Genomic DNA, 24,998 nt, shown 5'->3' on the forward strand with positions numbered 1-24,998 from the left:
GTACCGTCTCAATGAAAAATATAATACAAGGCCCCATAAGTGCTCGTACAACATGAATAATACCAACTAAAGGATATACGAATTATGTTGTACTACCTGATTCAATGTAACAATCAGAAACTGATAATATGCTGCATGTAAAAGTGAAACTGTAGTCGTACATTTTAATTAGCAAATCTTTCTTTTACGTGAGAAAATTTAAGAAACAATGATAATTTTCGAAATCGGATGTGAAAACGGAGTTTGGCGTTAATGGTTGTTCTTTTCATTGATGTTTCTTTTTAAATGGCGGACGTTCACTCAGATATGTTAGGACATGCATACAGTAATGACACGGTAACATATCCTGCTCTCACTTAAACTAATTACCCTATATCGCATATATGCATATATTTATATCTTTCAATAACATTCACTATATCGTTTACACGATATCTCGACATTTGCACAGACCGTAACCACGTTATTGTTATTATACCGAAGGAAAGGTTTCTATAAAGGTGATTTGCGCCAAAAACTCTCTTTCAATTATCAACTCTGGTGTTTAATATACGAATAATACGTTACTGTCACTCTCGTTGGGTTGTTTAGCAACTATATAAAATATTCAGGCATCTGGTATTATATATTCCTCCACTCAAATGGAAGGGAAACGTGCTGCTGCTGCAAGAAGGCTTTTCTACTATTAATAATGTATACTACTATTAAAAAATGCTGAATATACCTATCCAATATATTTAGACACTCTCGAATATCGCAGACGTTGTGTTTAAAAGAAAAGAAAAAAAAATTAACAAACCAAATAAATTTTGAGATAGGTTTAAGATCAGATTTGAATACATGGTTTAAGATCAGAACTGGCTAACTTCGCTTCGTTCTCGAAGCGAAATATAGTTATGCTTGTCACACTGTCAATTATTGTATATTTATATACTTTAAACACGGAACTTTTAGCATACATTCATATATTTCTAATACAATTAGCCAATTCTGGCAAAGACCAATGAACGTAATTGGATTCTGATCTCGTAGAAATTGAATATGGCAGGTTAATTAAGCTCTTACGTTTTGTGTAACGTAGCGCGAAGACGATTTTTTCCTTTTTTCTCAATATCAGCGAATTGCGCCGAATAAATCTCTTATAAAAATGTGATCCATAAAAATTTAACACCTTTATAAAATTCCTTTCTCCCATTCGAAGATAACTGTTATAGTTATTATCTCTTATGAATGAAGACAGGGTTAGTTGAGAACGTAAGTTTTAATCGAGACATACACACACACGCACACACACACTCACAAAATATCATGCCATTGTTATGTTAATCGTTTGAATAATTGTTATTTTTATTTTTCTCTTCACCTTCTTTTTTAAATGTAGTATCGTTAAATGTTATTTTATATTAGGTAACTATCACTGTGCTTACTTCCGTAACATATAATTGTTTTTTCTTAATTATTCTCATACTCAGCTGCTTTCACGCAATATAGAAATTTGGACAAAAAGGAATAACGATTTCTTAATACGTAAACTTTTATGAAACAACAAAATTATATTACATCATTTTTAACGAATCTTTGACTTTAATAGTACGCTGACGATTTTTACGAAACCGTCAACTTTTTCCCCCACGTTTGTCTTCCTCATTTCTCACCAAGTTTTCATCAGTCATCGATACAATATTTTTGGCCTCGCAAATGGAAATAATTTTTGTTCTTTACCATCATGGCTGCCATTACACAGAGTTGATACGGTAACATTCATTTTCATATCAAAACTGAACGCATGAACGTTGTGCGGTATTTAGCAACAGATTCGAAATTCCGAGTGAATAATTTTTTTTCTGGAGAAAGTGACATCATCGTAGATAAACAGAGCGAAAATACGATAGGGATCGATGATAATGGAAAACAGATTTTTTTTTTTATAGAGTCATTAAGGATCGTTTATAACTCTTTATTACAAACAGACAGTATTGTCAATTACTTTAACAAGAAAAATGAATTTGTTTGCAAGCAAGCCAAGAGGAATTTAGGAAAGGACATTGTCTCGGTGACTGTCAATTGACAGTGACCACTCATATTTTCCACACTGACTGTATACCAATTGTAAGATTTGAGAATAACTAATATCTAATATTTTTCTAGTAAGAAAATAAAATCTCAAACTTTACGGAAGACCGTAACAAAAGAACGAAGCAATATAACTCGAGATACTGTGTAAAACATAAGTATCCTTCCATACACGCTCATGTTTAAAATTTCTTTTTAATAAATATCGATCGTTATATTCACTGGTAATAGAACAAATACAGTTACGAATGTCGTCTTATTACAAACATATATGAGCAATAAAAGTTGGGTCGGCTATTTCAGGCGCGACCCTCTGCGCCATATCGATGCAGATATTTAGAATTTCATTGTATGAGAGAGACAACGCGTGTCTTTCCAGTGAAAATATGGCCCCTTTGCCACAGGCTCGATGTAGAGTTGAGAAACAAATGATTTTCTTCCTGAGTCTGCAACAGGCAACATTAAGTTTCATATATTCGTACTAGCTACACGCGACAAAGTGGTCCCCTTCAAGTTCATGTATGCATATAGAGGAATGCCACTGATGGAAACGTCATCATCCGTCCTGAACTTGACCCAACTCTACATTCCGCTAGAGATTCTCTGAAATACAAGAAACGTCATAGAGCCAGTCTAAATAACTAATTCTGAAATGAACTATTTCTGTACCATCGTTCTATTAAAAAATAAAAAGCGTTATTTAATGTATTAATTTAAAGAGTAATCTATTATTTCTAATTTTGGGCATTTTCGCTAACAAGTTTTCCTCATTTAGATAAAACGTTGTTGTCCAGGGTCCACTTTGTGACACGGGTAGTTAACAACGGGGAGACCATTTCTGCGCCGGATATCACGGGAATTAATGTTTCAGGTTTCCACGTGATTTCCGTCAACGCTCTCTTGTATTATCTGATATACCTTGACGCACATAGAGAGCATTAGGCCCGCGCTTACGAATTAGGCTTGTGAGCGATGAGGTTGCTCGGACAAAAAAAAATTAACTTCGCTGGAACCCTCGTTCAATCTGGTGACAACAGCCAGAGCACGATTCTTCGAATGGTTTTTCAATAATGAAAAATAGAATCGAAGACTCGTCGAGACTTTGTTATTTCGATCGTTCAGCTAACATTGTGACTCTTCGAAGACTATGAAATGATAGCTATGCCTCAGAGACTCGTAACGATGTGTGGTTTGGCAGTGGTGGTGGCAATTTCAGAGAGCCGAACGTCAATCGGTATACGATCGTCGTAGAGAGTCGGTGCCTGAAGGATGATGCCAGCTGTACCGACGACCACAGCAAGAGTGAAGATCCATAGGAACAATCTGTCCAGAACCATTGCTACGTACTTCCAATCTTCCTTCACCTGTTGGACGTTAATTATGAGGATCAGCATCCCAATTCCAAGTTGATACCATATCGGCAACTTCCTTGAGTGTCGACTACGTACCCTAGTGGAGTCTTCTTCCCTCTTTGTGTGATCAGCGATGAACCGGATGCCCTCGATTGCCTTGTACAGTTCTGGGCAGTGATGCCAGTGATGGAGACTGTTGCAAAGAGCGTCGACGCTCTCCTGAGTTGGAAGTTCCTGAGGCTGTGCTGGGGCAGCTGGAGAACCATGGATCCGGCAGGAACTCCCTAGATTAACGGCCTCTAATTCCCTAGGATTAATAAGTGGAAGTGAGTAATATTGAAGCTAGGAAATAACTGTAGCTATACTTATCAGTTTATCAATATATATATATGTGTTTGTTGCAGTATAAACCTACCGGGGATTTAATTCATCTCGAGAATCAAGACTTGGAAATAGAACGGAGGACTCGACCAGCTCAGATGCTGATGCTTCGACGAACAGTGATGGATCTCGTAATTCGAGTCCATTACACGTTCTCACCATAACTCTATGACTATGATGGCCAACCATACTGCGTTTGTCTATTTGGTATTGCGGCCTGCGCATTGATAAATAGGTAAATGATTAATTTTTGTTTACAAACAACCATCCATGGTTAGTGAATCCGGTTCCATTATACTTTACCTGCGCATTACAAGTAGTCTTGGTAGAACGTGAATAAAAACGCGACGTACCCACGGCGCCATTACGTGGGTCTGTGGCGAACGGAAGTGCACGTTGAGAACTACCACAGTTACACATATGCTGGAACAGGATATAATGAGGTATTAATTACCTATGTAATAATGTATAACAGTATCACTGTTACGTAAAGATCCAATCTTTTTTTTACCTAAACGTATCCAGGATCATGGTGAAGAGGACGAACTTGCCAAGAAGCGGTACCACTAAGGACGTGGGTGGAATAATTTCAGCCAGCAGAAGGAAGAACACAGTCAGCGACAGTAGAATCGAAATGGATAGGCTGACCTGTGAATTGTGGATGATGCAAACAAGGTGATTTCACGTATGCTGATTTTTTGAAAGCATTACAAAAATAAAGCCCCCTCTTCCAGCTACACGAACGTTTAATAAAAGAGCCGGGTGCGATACCGTGAAAAGGGTCTTTGGACAAAATCACTGTGAAATCGGATTATCTCGGTCTGAATACGTCGAGGAAAGGGACTGCCATTTCACGGGACTTTTGCAGTTCCGATTACATATCTGATATATACATATAGGTTGTCCGATTGGAGAGGGTATTGTTTGACAGGTCACATCGATCTACCATAGCCAAGACTAGGAAGTTCAGAGACTGTGAAGACAATGGGATGTAAGCGGCTACCATGTGACTCCTGACCTTCTCTAAACCGAAGATGCAGGACAGAGAGGCTGGAGGACTGAATTATATACTAAGTACCGACCACTCGGGATATTGTTTTGAGGTCGAGAGTCGATGTAACTAAGGTCGAGAGATGTCGACTCATTGTACAAAAATCGATCCGAAAGTTGCAGTCCGTCCCTTAAGTATTGTATGGTACATTATGACGTGTGGGTTAAGTAGTTCAGTAAGTGACTGTACCTTGTACAGGCTCCTTTAGAAAAAAATCACAGTAGAGTAACTTTGTATAATCTAGACCTAAAATTTATACAATCATCTGCAAAAGTATTTTACATGACAAGTATGAAGTCTTCTTTTTTTTTAATATATGCAGGAAGAAGTGGATATAGATCAAGTGACCAGCTAACCTTTTCCCCGCTGTCGCTCGGCAGGTAGAAGACCAGGACTGTGAGGAAGGATATTCCCATACAGGGTATTATGAGATTAACTGTGTAGAAAAGGGTCTTCCTTCTCATGGTAATATTGAACGTGATGTCCAGATAGGGCTCGTCGCAGCACGTATAAAACTTTTCATTCCTGCAAAAAGAATCGCAAGTTAGAAACTGCGTCGACTTTCAGTAAGGACAGTGAACCTCCATATAGAAAGTATGTATATGGCGTACAGCGTCGCGTATTAAATGTAAAAAGAGGTAAAACCGAATAAGCTGACTTGGCTAATAATAATTATAATTATTCTTTATGTTTATAAATTTTGCCTGAGGAAGACACTGTTTCTTGTTACTTATTTATTTATATATTACACAGTGTTACCTCTCTTTATACTGTGAACAGTCTTTCCTCCCTTTTTTGTGCTTCCAATTATCTGCCAAAGATTCCTCGTATCGCCATTGGATTGAGCATTCAGTTGTAATAGCGTTAAATGCGATTTACCTTACGGCAGGAACCTCGAGTATGTCCCACTCCACGGATGTGTAAAATTCCGACAAGTCCACGCCAATTTCCACTACGTTGCTCCCCTGGACTTCGTCGATGTGCCTGAGGTCAACCTGAAGCAGGACGGATGCGATTTTCACATCGATTTTCCAGCTCGATGCTGTCCAATCGTAACTATGGAATTTCCATTGAATTTTTCTTTTAAATATCAACGGGCTTTCCCTCTTGACTTTTATTATTAAGATATTCATTTCCTAATATGTATATTATACATATACACTCTTTTCAATCGATAAAGTATCTTCTTACCCAAAAGTGAAATGAATCGCGTCTGGTACACAAGTCACGTAACCACTAAACGGATTCGTGCTTATACCTATAGGTAAACCAGACACTGTGCGGTTTTAACCCTCACGGATAGTAGGTACTCTAGTCGAGAAAATTCGTTTAGGGGTTGCTACCCCAGGTGGCTGGATATTTGACAAAGCCAACCCAACAACACACCCTCCTTTTTAGAGTATCGAATAGCAGGGACTTTCGGCTCCAATTAAATTAATAACATTCCTTGTTCGAATTGTCAGATAAATATGTAAATAAATTGGATATTTGTTTTTCAGATACATCAGGGAAATCTCTGTGGCCAAATTGTATGATACAATTAAATTATATAATACGAGACAAAGTGGGATATAAAACAGTCTGGCTAAGTTGGCCATTTGAAAAAATGGTCATTGCCCATGAAGAACTGCACGAGTCACAATAAAACTACAGAGCTCGATCGATCCAATATAAAACTGTGAGGATACTTTAATGCACGTATAAATGGGTAAGTGAAACTGTTTATCTTTACAGAAAATACTTTTGCGGATGAACTACATGCAATGTGTATAAGTTTGAATGGACATTTTTTTAGTACTGAAAAATGTCTAAAAAAGGCCAAAGAAATTCTGCTAAGATTTTTGAGTTGGTTGATAAAAATCTTATTGGTATGCGTTAAGGCTGTATCACAATAAAGAATACTTTTTTTTTCTCAGGTTTTATAAAATTCGTCAAATCCTAACGACACTGCCCTGAATATTTCGGACGCTTGTACATTATAATTTTACAAGATAGGAAAAAGAGCATGGGATACTTTAACGTAGCCAAGACTAAAATGCAACGAGTGCATTACGAGGTTTGCTTGTCCTCCCTAATCACAATATGCATAATGCATCCTCTACGTAAAGGTAGACTCACAGCGGCCGAGTTTCGGAAACGAGAGATGATTTATAAATCGCGGAAAAGCCGTCCGTTGGTATTTCGATATTCCTCAGAATCCGCGTAGCCCCTGGATGCTGCTATTACATAATTCAAAGATCGCTTCAGTAGCTGCGATACCGTAATTTGCAATGCAAATAGGAATAACTGAATGATGGAAATCAGTGGATTAGCAAAACGTCAGTTTTGCTTATATATATAAGTAAACGATTTTACCATTAGATACCATCAAGCTTTAGCCACTCAGTCATAGTAAGAAAAATCCTCAGTAAAAATTATATATATATATATATCTATGATTGCCTTTTCCTCTCTGAGCTTTCACTGATAAACTGGGAAACGTTGGCTATTTCCGTTCAGCTTTAATTTCGCCATAATTCAAAGTTTCAGGGTTTTCGATCGACTTCAGATTGCCGCGTGTAATGGCGCCTAGTAATTGAAACGAATTGATACGTCAAGCTGTTATAGATATATTATCTATTAGATATCGTAATTGCTTTGATACCGCTTGTTACCAATTATATTTTATAATACAACGGCTGTACCTGGAAGCCGTCGTAGGTCCAGGATCCGAATTTCATGACGCACGTCTGCTCGTCGAAGGGAAAGTACTCGACGTCAATTTCACAGGAAGACTTGTAGATAGCCGGTGGTTTCCACTCTACCCTTCCAGTATAGTTAAGGGTCGCTTTGGTGGCCAAGGTAACCTCAAAGTTCCCGTCGGCACTGAAAATATTATTAAATTTCCATAAGTACAATCGAGCAGTTTCAAATGAAATATATAAAAATTGCAGGTTCGCAGGACTAAACAGAGGACTTACTTGTTGTACAAAACTATATCGGGCCTCCATATATGATCGGATGGTACGTGAAGCATCTCCACGCCACCATACTCCTTAGGATCCCACTTCAGCTTGTAATCGTACCACGACTGAAAGGAAAGGAACGGGATCTCAGATTCTAGCTGGTTTCGTAGACTCCTGCAAGGTTACCAACGTGCCAAATTGTCATTGAGATATTATTTCTATATACAACCTGGACATTGTTGGCTGCCATTCAGTAAAAGTGGACACCACGGGTATTAAGAGCCATGGAATCTCTAATAACGTTAAGACCTACTGTAATGGCTGCGCTGAGCGACGCTTATACGTGTATAATATCTGGCCATGAAAAATTAATGAAGGCAAAGCTGTAATCGCGGCTGTATAATATCACGAGTAAGATATATCCTAGCCGCAGGACCGCAGTCTGTTATTTTTACTTTTGAATTTCTCGTCCGCATTTTCTAAGCAGGCGAATCGTTTATCCTGATAATGTATGCGTGGACAGCGATACTCGTGGCTTTTAGCGCGTTCACTTCTAATATTTGATGTTTGCTTCTGGAGCGAAGGGTAGACAGTATGCAAGCACTTATCGGAACAAACAAGAGTACTAAGAGCGAGATGAGTGGCCAGGAGTGGAACTCATGGATCAAACCTTGAATTGCTACCTTCAAAAGATTCAAGCGTTGAATTAAGAGAAAAATAAGAAGATAATACATACGTTAGATAAGGTTAATTTTACCATTTGATTTAATAGGCAATCGACCTAGTTTAATTGCAGATAATAAGTTCAATTCTCGAGTCAAATGAAAATAATCAATTTCTAGAGCTATTAAGAATCACGTAGTACCTACATCAGCTGCCATTATTCTGCATACTCGCTTACAATTGAATTATCAGTCCGCACTTGTGTGTATATCCAATTTTTCAATTAAACTGTACCATTTAAGGTTACAACTTGTATCGTAAAGCTCGTTTCGCATCGTGAATCGCCACGTCGACTCCCCACGGACGTTATCCTTTAGTTTGACAGGAAAACGCACAAAGGAGGTCGAGGTTCATTCATTGTCTTATACAGCGTCTATGCTACTGGGGTTAAACGAGTTTCTCTATGAGTTTCTAGTATCCATATTTTACATAATCCACTAGCCAAAAGCGGGTTGCACGGTTCGCTGAAGTTATTTTATAGCTTTCGACTAAAGTGTATCTTTGTCCCTGCGAGCGTATATGTGAATCGGACTTACGTACGTACCCAGTGTGCAGTCAGCGACTGTACGAATGCATTCCCATCGTTGCCGGTTATATAAGCGAAACAAAAATATTCAGCACGTTCACGGACTCCCTGGATTTCTCGATAAAGGAAACCCAATGTGTACTAAAGAACACGTTGACAATGCATTCGTTCCTATACGTTAATATGGTCGATTGGATAAAAAAAAATGGCGACAGTAAGTTTTGAAATTGTACAATTAATGGGTAAACTGATACATTTTTTGTTTTTCAGTTAAAGATTCGACCATTCGCTTTCAACGGACGTGCATCCAGATTCTTCTATTTCTTAACTATTCCTTGTCTTGCTAATGGACGTCTAAGAAATGGGCAGAAACACGAAGGGATCCTTGGTATCCTAACGAACGTTTGCCACTGAGTGTAATTAATTGCCTTTGGTAACCATTAGAACGATCCTAGACGCTCGTGACGTTAAGTAGCCGCTCGTTTATCCCTATGGAGATAATCACCTGTTCGACCCAGAGGTTCGTCGTCATGATCTGGTTCTTCAGATTCTGTGAAAATGCCAGAAAAGAAATTACAAAAACATTGGGTAAATTTATAAATGGATAAAACATGAGTAATAGAAATGAAGGATCTGAGAAGAGTGTCTTATGTCAATTTAAAAGAAAAATATTTTCTTCACTTCACTCTTCTCGCTCATGAATCTCAAAGCTTCTCACGTACCACGTCGATGAGTTGAGAAAGTTTGAGCTTGATCTTAACGGTGAGGGCGTCTGTGACGTTGACCACTGGTCGAACCAGCTTGTTGTAGTTCGACAGGAGGTCGTCGTAGAGTCGCTTTGCGTCTGGATTTCCTGAGCATCCTAGAACATATTAAACTGATAAGTATTGATTACCATTAAACATCAGCAACGTTACGGATAGACGCTGTGAGCTTTGGATTAATAAAAGAACCAAGTACGATCACGGTACGAGTGACGCAACGCTTCAGCATCCAATATGGCGATTGCTGAAAAGGTTAGTAATTTTGTCTATTGGTTGTTCAGTGCTCTCGTGTTATTTAGACTGTTACAGTTTACAGCTTGTAAGCAGAGCCAAGTACCCCATCCTACGGCAAGGACCACCCAGCGGCTATGGGTCTCGACATGGCAATTCATTGGCAGGAAGTAGCAGTGGCAGGATGAATGGAATGAGAATGAAGCATAGAATATAGCAATGGCATTTTAAACCCAGAATATTCTACCATGTTATTTCTACGTATGATCTCCGTCTTCCGGTGCTTGCCTTCGGGTGTGGCTGGTTCACTGAAGTCTTCGCTGACCACTTGATTCAAGATGTGAGACTCGATCAGGCAAAAGAGAAACAGTGGGTAATGACTGAAGTCCTCATTGACCGTCATCCAAGATGTAAGAGTCGATCACATCGATCACATCGTGAACGGTAAACATCTTAACTAAGCACTTGAGGAGCATCAAGACCCCTATACGTATGGGAACGAGTCACTGTTTGAGTTATTAAGTGAAAGAGGGTACCCTGGTGGTATTCTCGACAGGATCCTTAGATCAGAGGAACAGAGGAACTTGCACGAATGGCAAGAAGTAAGGAACTGTGAACTGCGAATCGTTGAACATTGACGGATGAAAATAAGATAGATCGAACCATCTCGAGGATACCTGAAGGATCTTTTAAATTAATAGATGGCCTTGTCCCTTGATGACGACAACAATGGCATACGACAAGTGGATTATTTATAGACAAATTGTATTAGACGAACCACTGATAATTGATATGAATATAATTGCTCAAGGGTGTTCAATCTCTGTGGGAATTGTTCAAAAGAATAATTATTAAGGTTTCGAGCCAGAACGTGGATCCTGAATATCAAAGAGGGTTGGTTTATTAGTCAAGTCAGTGTAACAAATTCAATGAGTTTGCGAGTCGGTAAATTTCGAGTTTGAAATTAAAGTAAAGTCAAATTCAAAGTGCTTTTTTTTATTGTATGTATCATCCTTACTGCTTCGATTACTCCTAGCATTTTTTATCTGTTGTATGTATGTACTTACAACAGGAGTAATTTGCTTAAAAAATTTCGGTTAGACAGATACAAGAAAAAACGAACGCGGCCATTGTTTAGCCTGTTGTCAAACGAAAATTATCTCTCTCCAACGGGAAAAGAATTCTGTGACTGTTCGAAGATTTTTCTGCCAACTGTCCTGCTGTATATTCTGAATAATCTCGGCGGATGCCGCGACCCGTCTTTGGAACGGATGTTCCCATTTATTCATAAATTTTCGTACCGATCTCTGACACCGAATGAGCAAGAATACTTTGCTCTACGACTTGCGCAAAGTCATCTACCGCGCAATTGACTCTAGGTACACTCCGATTAGTAATGGACCGTTCTTCTGTTTGTTCGAGGAAATTGATTCGGTGTTACCTAACTCGAAGCGTGTAAAAGCAAATAATGCGAAGCATCAACAAGACTTATACAGGCGCTTTTGAAATGTTACCGAGGTTCAGGTATCTGGGTACAATCTATGGCATAAAAATTATAGCATTAAAGAGTATACGGGGTCCATAAAATATACTATATATTATAATACATTAGCATATATAATTTATATATTTAAACCTTGCGATTCAAGTATATTTAAAATGAATGATATTATTTTGTTTGTAAAGTTAATCGAGAACGTGCCCAATCATACTGATCTATACCACCTCGTGCAGATTTCTTTAACGACTTAACACAGGGTCTCCTCAAGTTCTTGAAATTTGTATCGCTTAAAGCTCCTTTCTTTCTCCACCCCCCCCCCTGCCTCTCTCTCAGCCGTATCTTAAGCCATTGAAAAACCATTCTCGTATAAAGGCGTACGGTATCGGCTCCGAGTATATATATATATATACACACTCAGAGCTATAAAGCTGAATCAGATACGTGACCTGCGTTGCGCGAGAGGCATAAAAAACGACTTTACCAAGAAATCCTTATTACAATGACCGTTCCTCGATTCCCGTGGAATGATCTTGTGCCGTGAAATTTTCTCCAAGACAAATGATTATTCGACGCCCACCACCAGAAGACGTATAGTCCCAAGAAGAGGGACAATCGCGATTGGTGCCGATTGACATCGAATCTGATTTCTTTCCGGAAGCCACAAGAAGGAAAACGGTATCCCGTCTGGAAGTTACGTACTTTATGGGGGGATTTGGAAAGTTTAAGAAAAGAAGAACAAGCGGAAACGTTTATCACTCGGATGAATCCTGCATAGATATGAGTTCCCGGAGATCCAAATGTTCATGTGTTAAATGTCCATTTAACTTAGGTGCACTTCGATGCGCGACTTTGTTCAAAGGCTACAGAAAAAAAAGGCCACTGCGTATTTATTTCACGTACCTGATATGAGCACCAACACTATCCACATGATCCCCACCAGACTCTTCATGATGTCATTGTGACGTCACGTCCGCCTCATTTCTCCTCGTACTTCTTCCGTCTTGATCCTTCAGTTCTCAGTCTGGAAGCAAAAAGGGACCAAAAATATGTCCAAGTTACTCGGTCGTATATCATCTGGCTTCTCAGTGGATAAAAACCACTTAGATTAATATAACGACTGTTCAACATTTTTTTTTTAATTTACTTTTAGAGAGACGAGTAGGTAGCCGAAACAATGCAGACGAATATATTCCCACAGGGATGTATCGGCTGATAAAATTGCAAACGTAACGATTTCGCTGATTCGTTACCCTATTGCATATGCATCTCCCTATATCGTACGAGTCGGAATTTCAGCGTACAGTAAAAAAGCTGATTGTGATATGGAGATTAGTGAATAAAAATTTCAAAAAAAGACAGAAATACTTCGGGTAAATCAACGGAGCGAAAGAAAAGTTTTTTTTGTCTAATAATAATAATTTTTTCTCTCAGAGGAATCGGCCTAATACCTACAGTCGGTAAGTCAGCCGATCATTACCGACCGATTGCACAGAAGGGTGGATAGTGGTACACATAATTCATCATTTATTTTTCTACCACTCTTTATTTTCTCGTTACCCTTACACGAGGCTCTCGCGTCATCTTGAGGTTTGTTGGATAAAATAAAAAAATTTCATCCCTTATTTATTTCGGTAAACATTGTAATCTTCGACGGGATTGGTAATTGCAAGTAAAGTTACATTTGATTCGCTTTAGTGAATGATATTTAGAGATGCGGAAGGGAGGGTGGATGATGTTGAATAAAGAGGGGCGAGTTTTTGGAATTTCAAAAAAAAAAATTAATGCGAATACGTGGAACAATATTATGGAAAAGTTGATAGTAGACTGTCCAAGGGTTGGTACAGGGGGTAGTTCTGAGTGGCAGCCACTTATTATTATCGGATATTCGGTACAGAATCGAGTCGAGGTCGAGCGAGTGCCAATATGCTGTAATATGCAGACCCCATTCTACCCAACATCCGGTCAGTATTCGGCAACCACAAAGTCACCCCCCGCTGCCACCTCCTGTGCAGCCACCGAAACCATCCCCTTCCCTTCTGGCAATGTCTACCCTGCAGATATCTGTATCTACGGATCTTGCAACCTCCCTTGGTAGCGTCTTGCATCTAAGATACAGCAATTGCGCGACCACCAAAATGCAATTTGATGATCATCGCGTCGTACCAAGATTCATGGACCGGTACAAGACCTTGCAGCATCTGTTTCTACCCACTTGTACCATACACAGGATATAGATAAATTGATCATAATTCTTATTAGGTTCAGGGCACGGAGCATTGCGTAATTTCAGTGACGCTCAAAAAAATATTTTAAATTTTCTCAAAAAAAAAAAAAAAAAGTGAAAATACCTACTTTGACATTTGATATTTTTGCATCGACAGTCAGGATGGGTATGCGTACCAGATCATTGTAATCGGTTAAAAAGTAATTTACTAGGTAATACAACGCGTAAGAAGCCGTATGAAATTAATGAGGTCGTTATCACATGCTGTTATTATTATTACGAACATACTTTTCTTATATTAAAAACAACCCGACCTAACCTGTAGTGATTATAATTTACAATTTCAATGGCGAATAACGTATACGTAAATTGTATGCATTTATATGGAGTCTTGATTGGACTTCTTAATTGTGTCTTATCGTGTAGCAATTACAGTAAATAGGATATGCCTGGATTACAGGGTCCTATAATAGATCAAGGATAAGATCTATTATTGATGCTACTTACGTATATTGCGAGATAAATTATTCAGTATTTCAAGTGGCACTCGTTCCTCCCAGAATGACCTGCAGATTTTCAATTCCGCTCGCGGCGACCCCTAATATCTTCCTGATGCGAGAATAAAGTTGAAAAGATCGAATTACACGGTAGACATCGCAAATTTTAATTAAATACGTCAATCGATCGAAATCCCATGATTTATAGGATCGATATATTAAAAAAAGGTCCATCCATCAACATGCCCTTTGATGCAAGAGTAATCGAGCATTTTGTCAACACAGTGGTTTGTGTCCCTGACAATTCTCTGGTATAACCCAGAGCGACCGCTGAAAAATAAAAAAAAATATGAACTCCATTCAGCAGCCTCTTCCTCGTGCCCAGAATATGCCAAGATCAGCCAAGCAAAAATGTTGTGTCTAATCATTCCCAATCAATGGCATTTCTAGGTCAACGAGTTACAGAAAAGAAGAAAAAAAAGGGAGGTACTGTGAGCCGAAGTGTTATCAGTAGTAACAGATGCATTGGTAGATCATCCCCTGGCGTGGGGATATGTGGGATAAGGGATGATCGTGGCTGTTCCAAGTATGCAGGCAGAAACGAATGGCAGAGCGGGTACGGGGTGAGAATAAATTATTCAGTGGCTCCAAGGTAAACTGGGAGAGATGAGAGAATTTGCGACGAGAGAAGACCAAAGCGTAAACCAGCGATGGTTCGGACGAAGGAGCCCCTTGAACCTTTGGGAAGCAACAAGGATGACGCCGGTAGAGAAATTGATTGCTTTTAGAGAGGAAAAGAGTTACGGAGTAGATGTTTAACTTTTCCCTAGTCTCAGGCTGCTTCTTTGGACAACACCTTTGGACGTTCCTTCGCGTAGCCATTGTCAGGGTAAGATGAGACGAGGGACCGGTATCTAATTTTCTATAAGTCAAACAAGCTTGGAAGCGTCTTATATTATCACTATAGTAGACGTCTGATAGTCTGGTGGTACTGGTTCCCACGTGGACGATCTCTCTGTCTCTCTTCCGGTCCCTTCGCCCTGATATTCAATTATCCTCAGATAAGAGCCAGCTGAACCTCGATATCCTTACAGGACTTTTCTTTTTTTTTATCGCTCACACTGGATCCTGAATCGTTCTTTTGGGAATGAGACTGGTACTTTTTTTTCATGAAAAATTTTCCTAGAGTCGGATCCAATGACGTCTTAGGATACAGGGTTGTCCGACCACGTTGCAAGATCAGTGGGAACCTGACTGTCAGACGAAAGACTGGTGTTATTGGGCTTAATGGCACTGAATGGTAACAGGTATGAGTATATATATAATATAAGTGAATTGGTAATTTTCATTTTTCAGATAAATATGTTACGTTCAAATAGTTCACCGAGGTCATCCTCGGGTTCAGTAATTATCGGCATCATTTACGTCTCACTGGATCTCGTAATGCTGGAGCGTGTACGTTTACGAGGGGATGTAATAAAGTTTATAGTCTGTCGATATGCACGTACCAACCTAAGAATATGATACTGATATTATTCATGTATAGATATCTATACGTACGTGCTTCGTATAATAGTAGCGGATTTTAAATGTTGTCAAATAATATATACTTATATTCGTACAAAAAGATAATATAAATGATACCTTCAGAATATTCATCGTCACCATCGTTCTTAGGAAGTTTACTAAAGTGGTAGTTCGTGCTTTGAAATTTCGAAAATTGTCTTCATCAAGCTTCTGGGTGCCTCCCTTGTTAAGGAGTCTTCACACTGTACCGAAGTTAGTCAGAGTTGAGTACATATAGGTAGAAACAGAGTATATGCAGTTCATCGACTGAGTACGCGTAAGTGATTAGGTCAGGTATGAGGTGTCAGAAAAAGATATTAATGGGTGAAAGTGGAAGGGGTAGTTGAAAATCTGATCCCTTTTCCAGGGGTGATTCGACTGGGTGAAAGGTCAGCAGGGCGACGGAAGAAGCCGTAAGTAAGGGTTGGTTGGTAAAAGAAGGTGAGACTGTGAGGTTATTGTAACTAGGTCGCATCTCAAAGCTCGATATCGCCGAATACCCTTTGTGTCTTCTTGAAATTGGGTTAAGGGTAGTTTTAAGTAGGTAGAATTTCAATATCCTATTTTCGTAGGACTAAAAGTCATTTTATCGATTAAAAGTCAATTTTGCGTTATCAATTATATGAAAAAAAAAAAGAAATTCGCTTATCAATTATACCCTGGACTATACCTATATAGCTTAATAGAAAGCAGAAACTGAATTTCCGACAAAATTACAATCAACTTCATCTCGCATTGGATTTTTCCTGTCTTTGCAGAAAAACCACTCGCGGTCGATTGATCCGTTTTCGCAGTAAAAAAAAAAGAGCAAAGCCCTTCCGCCAGCTTCGTTGTCTCGAACAAGATCGATACCGTCCCGGAGATAAAGCGATAGGTTATCAGAGGAACTGACGTGCCACATTGACTGGCCAATCACCACGCTCTGTGATATACGGGTGTCCCAAAGAGTGATGTGTTTTTGAATGGAAAACCAGAAGCAATAAGCACCGAAGCTCAATCTGGCAGCCATGATGGATTTAAGCGATAAGTCAAATCAGCGACTATTTAAGATTGAAAAATAAATTTAAAAATGCCGTTAGAGTTCGTTAAACGTTAAACGTTAAACGAAGTGATTATACCCTGTGGCATTTATTATAGGACGAGGTTCATAAAGTTTCTTTTACCGATGAAAGTTAATCACCCACGGCTCGATGATCGGGGCAAGAACTTCTCCTCAGTGAAACATGCTTACAAGAGTGAGTTTATACACGGCCGCGTTAAGGCTCTCGAGGTAAACTTAATCGATACTATTTATCTTCCCCGTTGGCTAGCAACTTCGTGGTAAAGCAGATTTTTATTATCCCTGTGGACCATCCAGGACTAAATTTTATAACCATATACATCCGATATATAGGCATACACCTGCAAATCAACATACTATAACCTACAAAACTTTTTCGTCAAAAATTAAATAGTTGCCAAACAACATTTTCCACGATGCCGCAAAGATCAATAAAAATAACAACTAAGGCAAATCACTATTTATACAGTGTATAATGTACAACATTGGTTATACACGCCTTTCATAGGATGCGATACGCATTTCTAACAGATCACCCTCATATATATATATTGTATATATTGTACTGGATATTATAGCCACATATAAACTCGTCTTCTTCAACACTTCCCAAACAGCTGAACCCCCGACAATTCTCTGGCACAGAGTTCTCACAGATCGACCGACGCCATCGGAATTCTTCGTTGAGACTGCAGCTGTCAGCGAAAACGATTTCAGAAGATTCGCGAAAAGAATTCTCTGATTCCTCCGAGTCAGTGTTTCCCGGCCTTTTGTCATATTGTTCTTTACGAGAAGGCCAAGTATCCGATATAGGTCTTACGGTTAAACGTTATAATACACATGGATGTAGATGGGATACTTGGGAATTCTCTGTTTGCCGGCACGTGATAAAAAATTCCATTATTCGTCGTCTTTTTGAAAAACCATGATCCACCCTAAGGGCTCTATAAATCCCCATAGTCTGGCACTCTTGACACTACTACATATTTTACAAGCTGATTAAGTGTTCTGGACTTGCGCTCAAGCTGCTATCCGTTTTACTTAAACAAAAAAAATATATATATATATATACGACATATCTAACGTCCAGTGCCAGTTTTACAATGATGCTCAAGGCGATTCCCATGAAATTTATCGACCTCGTGTAGTTGCAAAGATGGTATAGCGAAGGTCGTTCTGTCCTTAAAGCAAATTGTGATCAACGATCCCAGCTTAACTTCTAGGTGTGCCACGAAGCCTTAAGACCCTTTCACAATAAGCGCCCTTAATTATGAAATAGTCGCTAAAGACCCGACTCCGCGAGGAGACGTCTGATAAATTGTCAGCTTTCTTGTCTCCCGACGATAAATTAACCTTGTTTCGTGAAAACAGTATTAAGCTTGATAACGCTTCGTAGTCGTATACATATATATTAAGTGCACATTTTCGATGCAACAAGTCACGCGATACAGTAAATTCCTTAGGTCATTAATGTCATTGATATAATTAATCTAGATACAATGTAATTTTAGTACCAGATTATAAGTAATTATTTAGCCTCTTAATAGCACATGGAATATCAACTTGCCCAACAATCCCTGGACACGTTCAATTTTTAATAATCTTTCTATAAGAATGCATATACATATTTGCACGTAAACGTGTAGAATGGCCTTCGAATTCCAGGACAATGTCACGCCAAGAATCGTACGAGGTTCCTGAATGATATATAGTAGGGTAGAGACGGGTATATATCTATAACGAGAGACATATTGGGATTTTCATTTAAACCTATGAACGCAATGGAATTCAAGGACGCCATGATACTAATATGCGCGGTATTTACTTACTTACTGAAATAATATTCCTGTAATGACTTCAGAGTCGATTTTATTCTTCCTTTCATTTTGGATATGCTTATACGGCAATCGAGTTACGCCTATACGAATTTTCTTTGACAGACACTGCGAACATAACCTCTCGAGCTATTATTACTTTGTCAGAAAATGCATAGGATCTGACGAAAACCACTGTCTCCCGATTCTCCATGAGAAAGAATAACGTGCATATTTTTATACTCGGTGTTCTTGGTGTAACGACAGAGTGCTCGTTCCTCCATTAATCCAAAACAATATGCGCAATATTGAATAACATCCTTTGTAGGGTTCCTGCGTAAGCCAAGCGCGCAGCTGTGTCGAGACAGCCGAGGAAACTGGTCTGCGCTCACGGAATACGTACAATATATAGATACGACGGCATACCAGCCAAAGTACTAGCTACGTTGTAACTGGCACGTGGGATGTCTGGATAGCAAAGGAACCCTTAACGTGACAATAGTACCAACTTGTGTGCTATTTGTCATCGCTCAGTCTGTTACTCGTTCCTTCATTACAAATATATGTAGAATATTTTCTGTGAAAGTTACACGATCACGTGGGACTGCGGCGACGAGAGGGAAAAAAGAGAATTACAAGAGAAAAACACAACCTCTTTCGTACTTTCCAAAGTACCGGCAAAGTTAATTAATAAATGTAACACGACGAACCTCGATCTTGTAGGTTATGTATATATGTTTCGTTGTGTACGTCCTAAGTTCTCGGTACAAGGAGAACCCCGGAGTCGTAATAACTTCGGGAACAATTTCACGATTCCACGGCGGTAACGGCTCGTGGCTTGGGACGTCGTGTCGAGTTTATACTGCTCGGCAACGCGAAAGTTTAACCATACTTTTAACAATGCTGCAACAGTTCGGATCTATAGGCAGAGGTTAGGTAGAAAATGTGTAAGGTTAGGTTTGGTGCGTCGTTAGATATAATATAAAACAGTCTGGTTATAATTCAGTGTAAATAAACACAAGCGCGGGAGACACGGGAATTATGTTTCGAAAGTATTTTCGAATTTTCACGGAATATTCGTCGCAGCTACGCCATTTGCTTCGCCAAAGAGATTTCTATGCGTATGGAGGTGCAATAAAGGCGGGGATAATAATGGATAATTCAAACTCAAACTATCAATGTCTTGTATTGAAATCTTTATCGGGAGCTTATGCTGTGGCTAATCATAGGGAATTTATGGTACCATTTAAGCACTTTGATTATTGTTACAAGACGGATCGTTGGGTTAACTTGCAATTTGGTGGGTTTGTGAGTAAGCACATAAGTCATTGTGCGCCCTGCAAATTACCTCTGGTCCACCTCAATCATGTTGGCAAACTGAGGAACGTATAATATGGTACATACGATCAGATACGTATGTATTATATACAGTCATATACACAATATAATCGATCAAAGTACATTATAAGCTTACATAGGATTAGTGTAGACATAACAGGCGCATTGTAATGCCTATGGAAAATATATGTTTTATGACTGAATAAATTTTCATTTTAATTATAAAATTTTACCGCTGTACATTATGATTTCATAAAATCATATCCTTTTTGCTCCCACTGTACTACGATGTTTTAGACGAGCGGATCGTTTCTAATATCTGGACTTGATCCCTATCAGTATGGATGTTGGTACCATATTATACAAGAGGGTTGGTACGTCGTTGTCTCTAGTGAAAAATGACGTGGCTCGGTTCCCGCTCGGGAAACTTTTCCTTTCCTCTTAAAATATGGATATTGGAAAATTGGCATTGTCAGCGACATCTACGTTCAAGGTAAAGGATAACCACTATGAAATCGTGACCACTGAGCCTGATCGAATGCGGCTTGACTCCTTGGCGAATTCAGGTCATCCAGTCGACAAACAACACCACAGGGTGTTCCTGGTGGTAGTTTCGTTTCAGTGCAGCATTAGAAAAATATCACCCTGGAGATGCGTTCTAGTAGAATAAATATATCGATAGAAGAGCTGTCATATTTCGAAAAAGTTCAACAGACCGTGAAACTTTCGTATTGAACAAATAATAGCGAAATTGATTATCAGACGACCATGTAAACCCTTAGGCAAAAGAGGACACGTCCTGGCTAATGGATTCGCCTCTAAATCAATTTTCATCCGTCAGCTAAGAGATTGATACTTTTTCGCCTTGGATACGTAAGTTGTACGCAATATCTGCTTTTGATCGTATCAAAAAGAGACGCCATTGTTCCATGACGTATCTACGGAATCTTTTACGATTCTGAATAATATATTACAATTTGTCAAAGACCTTTCCACTGGATAAGACTTATACGGGATAAGCAGGTACAGTGGAAAACTTGAAAGATGCCACCCTCAAAGGACCAAGTCGTCCGATGCCAAAAGCCAAAGCCTGAGGGTGACAGTAATGCCTTTAAAATTACCCTGCTGAAAAATGGCAGGACATGCGCCGGAAATGGACTAAAACCGTTGTGGTAATACGTCCCATAATGGAGGAGCACTGGCAATTGGCACTTCGAGTCTTATTTTTCTTCCACATTTTTTAAGATCTATATGTATACCCTCCTACAACAATGTTCCAGAGACAATAAGCTTCTCTAATGTATATATATATAGAAATAGATATATATATATATATATATATATATATATGTGCAACATGGGATCATATCAATCCGGTTTAAAATGCGGATACATTCGGTCCTTGTCGTAAAAGAAAATTCTTTTAGCAGATTTTTTATGGAACATACTCTACTTGGTAAAAATTCATGGGATTACATATGGGACGAATTTGGTATGGATATGTCATAAATAATAATGACAATAATGATGGCAGAGTATTAGATTAATAATCCCCAATAAGCTGTCTTATTAAATAAGGTAGGAATCAAGATTCTCTTAGGCTGGATGAAGTTCCAGATTATATATATAAGTATATATCTGTGTACAGCGACCGTACACAGTAAAGCTATGGGAATATTTCTACTCTTGGGGAATCACGTAATCCGGGACCAATATTGAATATGAATCGCGGAGAGGGTTGGGATCCAACAATAAAAATGGGCCACGAGTCCCGTGTCCGTGTATCGGTGACTGGCTGTCAGTGAGTGGATGATTTTGTGAAATATGATGTTCCGTCGGCACAAAAGAGAAACACAAAAAGCTTTGCTCGTGATAGATATGTTTGGTTGGCTAGATATGTTTCCCGGATTTTCATTCTGAGTTATTTCAGACATGAGAGGTTAGGACGTTGTTCCCCTTACGTCAGAAAGTAAGACAAGGGATCTTTGTTACCGACTTTGCCTTACGCATATAGAATAATAACAATCTGCCTAGATTGTAATCTGGCAATTTCTGTTTGTCAATAACGTGACTTAGGACTGGTCGAGTAGGTTTATGTTCTGATACGATAGTAAGACTTGTTTAGGGGGAATTTTCATAATATGCCCGAAGCCAGTAGTAATAACTGGGATACGTCGCAAGGCCAGCCGCAAGTGGTACGAGAAAGATTAACGGTGACACGAGATTACGTAGTTCTTGGCTAAAGTGCGACCATTGCTAAACTGTACTACTGTGCATGGTAGGGAATGCTAAAAGTTTTGAGTTCCCACAGACATATCTTTTTATGAATTATGGAATTGGAGATTGGAATTCAAGTGGCGGTTTAATAAAAATAGGAAACGCGAGTGCGATATGCTTTTCTTTTTGGAAATTCCGTTTTACTGGTTACTATCTCTTTTCTTTATCGGGCGCCGAAATTGTTTTGTAGATACGATTTTTGTATGGAATCGAGAAGCAATATTAATATAATTTCGTAATAATTTATATAATCTATATTTATATATGTTAAAATTGAATTGCGAGTCTATTACGACTTTTGGTGATTTTCTGGAAACGTCTCCGTGGCGCAATTGGTTAGCGCGTTCGGCTGTTAACCGAAAGGTTGGTGGTTCGAGCCCACCCGGGGACGATTTATTTTTCGCTTGACAAAACTGAATAATTCATAAGGTAGAGCAGATCGATAAGAAAAAAATATATATAATTTTATAAATAATGTTCTATCACAGCTAAAATAGTAAAAAGATATAGTATACTTTTGTACTTACATTCTATAAAATATAGACGGAAATTTATGAATTTTAAGATGTGCGGGGTCATCGATTTCATATCAAAGGTTTATAAATAGAAAGCACCGACGTGCTCCAATTTTATGAAAATATAACGGGCGACAGGCAATTACTTGCAATTAATAAACTTCTCGAACTTGTAATTTCGTCACTACACCCACAGATGGCTCTCGCGTCGTTCTCTTCTCACAGACGAAACTCGCCTCCATAATATAGACATACGACAGCGCGCTAGCAAAAATTTGTCTTCAGTAGGGTCATTACTGATCCACTGTAGCAGATGATGATTCTAGGAGATGATCCACTGATTAAACTCCACTCCTGACAGTCGATTATCGCACGGCTGATCAGTGACTTTTCTGATGCTACCTGAAGACCCTTTCCTATTTCTGTTCGTTACAATTGAATTCAATGTTCGAAAAGCAAGCGAAGATCAAATTACTTCAACTTGGTTGCTGTTATCAGCAAACAATAAACCAACTTCTAACGTAGAGTAAATTTTTAATGACTTCGCTCGTTTCGCATCCTTCTTTCCAGTATTCCCGTCTCCTCGCTCCCCCGACTACATAATTGATACATTTGTTCTACAAATAATACCCCAACCCCACACACTTAGCGTGTTAAGCTTTCTCCCTCAACAATGCAAATGTGTATGCAACACGGAAGAGATAATTTCGGACTACAAAACTGTGAAAACAAGAGAAGTTTGTGGGGCATGGGGGGGGGGAGATATACGCGATTTTCCAATTCATTCGAAAACAATGGCATCCACTTAGTCTAACCTGACCCAACTTTCTGTGAAAATAGAAGAGCAAAGAGAGACATCTGGTTCTGGCGCGTTTGTCAGTGCCGGCGGATGAAAGCTCTTGTTTCCCCAACCATCGTCCACAATTGTCGATAACGTACCGGGTGGTATAAGTCAAAACGTATCAGAAGCCAGTAAAGTGCCTAAAGAAAGTAATTTTAAACGATAAGCCTATTACGATACCAGATAATTCAATATCAATTGAGAATAAAACATTCTTTTATTTCTCCAATACCAGCTGACACGCTTATTCTACAGGGTTTTGCGTTCAGCAGAGAACGAAAGCCCAGTCTACCAGGGACCCTCTGTAATGGAAAACATAGTAGAGCGTAGAATGCAGTGCCGAGGTGATTGCCTGCCGGCAATTCGCCTACAGTTTGAACTCGATCGCGATGCGGAGTACGGAGAACAATCAATTTCGAATAATCCATTGCCAACGTACGTACAAATGTCGAGAATATCGTGGAATTAAGGTCCGGCATGTTTCCAGGAAAACATTGCCCATTCCATATGACACGGTAGTAGCCAATACAACAGTGTTGACGAATCTATTAATTTCATGGGGTATGAATAAAAATTTCTAATATCTCATACACCTAATACAAAATGGACCTTCCAGATATATCCACCGGTTGAATAGTGTCCTGTGACAAACACAATAGATATCGTTCGACTTCATAACTCTGCGAGGAATTTTTCGTCGGCTCGTCTACCTGTACAAAAGATTCGCTTAATCGTCACGTAAAAAAAAACCTGTGACGACACTCTCGAGGGTCGTCTCGAGACAGTTAAGGTTATTCAGTGGCGTGGGGAAAAGGCAGTGAGAGTCGAGAGGGAAAAAGAGAGGATAGAGAGTAAAAAAAATAAACATGAAAGCCGACCTCTTCCACCTCTCCATTCTCACTCCGTGTCTCTCCTTGTTCCAAATCCAGTAATCCTGCAGTGTTTCTATGGAAACGTTGACTTTGCAGTGGTCGTTCAACGAAAGCCCGATTGACTCCTGCACGAGACAGTGCTTCCTTTCTTTGACTGGATGAGAGCCGACGGTTGCATCGGTACAATTGCAAAGTGCTCTCATTCGCGCATTGATCTAGCGTCCTTTACGACTCGCCTTTTTTTCTTTCAATGACCAGCCTCATCTCTTACCCCGGATTTGTGCTCAATCAGCGAATTCGATGCTGGAATAAAAAAATATGACAAGGGAATTTTTCAAATTAATTTTCAAAATCTAAAATACCTAATAACACGTGTATGCTGTTTTGAAATTATTGCAAAGGAATCACATTCGAACACTTGATTTCTCTATAGTTAGCTCCCTCCCC

General features: G+C 39.1%; 1 protein-coding gene, 1 long non-coding RNA gene and 1 other non-coding gene across 15 annotated transcripts in view; 2 read left to right on the plus strand and 1 right to left on the minus strand.

The window, feature by feature from the left end:
- Positions 1-1,516: 1,516 nt before the first annotated feature.
- Positions 1,517-24,998, minus strand: part of LOC107272974 (acetylcholine receptor subunit alpha-like) — a 43,310-nt gene continuing 19,828 nt past the window's right edge. For 2 of the 13 annotated variants that reach the window (XM_015750707.2, XM_015750705.2), the window contains 12 exons: positions 12,448-12,568; positions 9,774-9,913; positions 9,557-9,601; positions 7,818-7,927; positions 7,542-7,722; positions 5,737-5,852; positions 5,214-5,382; positions 4,318-4,454; positions 4,110-4,229; positions 3,841-4,023; positions 3,522-3,732; positions 1,517-3,437 (listed from right to left, as the gene is read on the minus strand). In XM_015750707.2, the coding sequence (XP_015606193.1) occupies positions 3,240-3,437; positions 3,522-3,732; positions 3,841-4,023; positions 4,110-4,229; positions 4,318-4,454; positions 5,214-5,382; positions 5,737-5,852; positions 7,542-7,722; positions 7,818-7,927; positions 9,557-9,601; positions 9,774-9,913; positions 12,448-12,496 (1,659 nt within the window). In that variant the 5' untranslated portion in view covers positions 12,497-12,568 and the 3' untranslated portion in view covers positions 1,517-3,239. Of the gene's footprint in view, positions 3,438-3,521; positions 3,733-3,840; positions 4,024-4,105; positions 4,230-4,317; positions 4,455-5,213; positions 5,383-5,736; positions 5,853-7,541; positions 7,723-7,817; positions 7,977-8,031; positions 8,325-9,556; positions 9,602-9,773; positions 9,914-12,447; positions 12,569-12,691; positions 12,717-14,278; positions 15,534-15,637; positions 15,781-15,912; positions 16,038-18,723; positions 19,094-19,418; positions 20,217-22,850; positions 23,277-24,998 lie in introns of those variants that run through there. The other 11 variants (XM_025090285.1, XM_025090287.1, XM_015750708.2 and 8 more) reach the window with 11 other exon arrangements.
- Positions 9,922-11,035, plus strand: LOC107272981. The gene is made up of 2 exons (XR_001539099.2): positions 9,922-10,067; positions 10,125-11,035. It is a non-coding gene; the product is annotated as an uncharacterized LOC107272981 (long non-coding RNA).
- Trnan-guu lies at positions 22,641-22,714 on the plus strand. Its single transcript has one exon. It is a non-coding gene; the product is annotated as a tRNA-Asn (tRNA).

This window comes from Cephus cinctus, unplaced genomic scaffold (genome assembly GCF_000341935.2).
Source record: "Cephus cinctus unplaced genomic scaffold, Ccin1 Ccin1_scaffold1343, whole genome shotgun sequence".
NCBI classification, from domain to species: Eukaryota; Metazoa; Arthropoda; class Insecta; order Hymenoptera; family Cephidae; genus Cephus; species Cephus cinctus.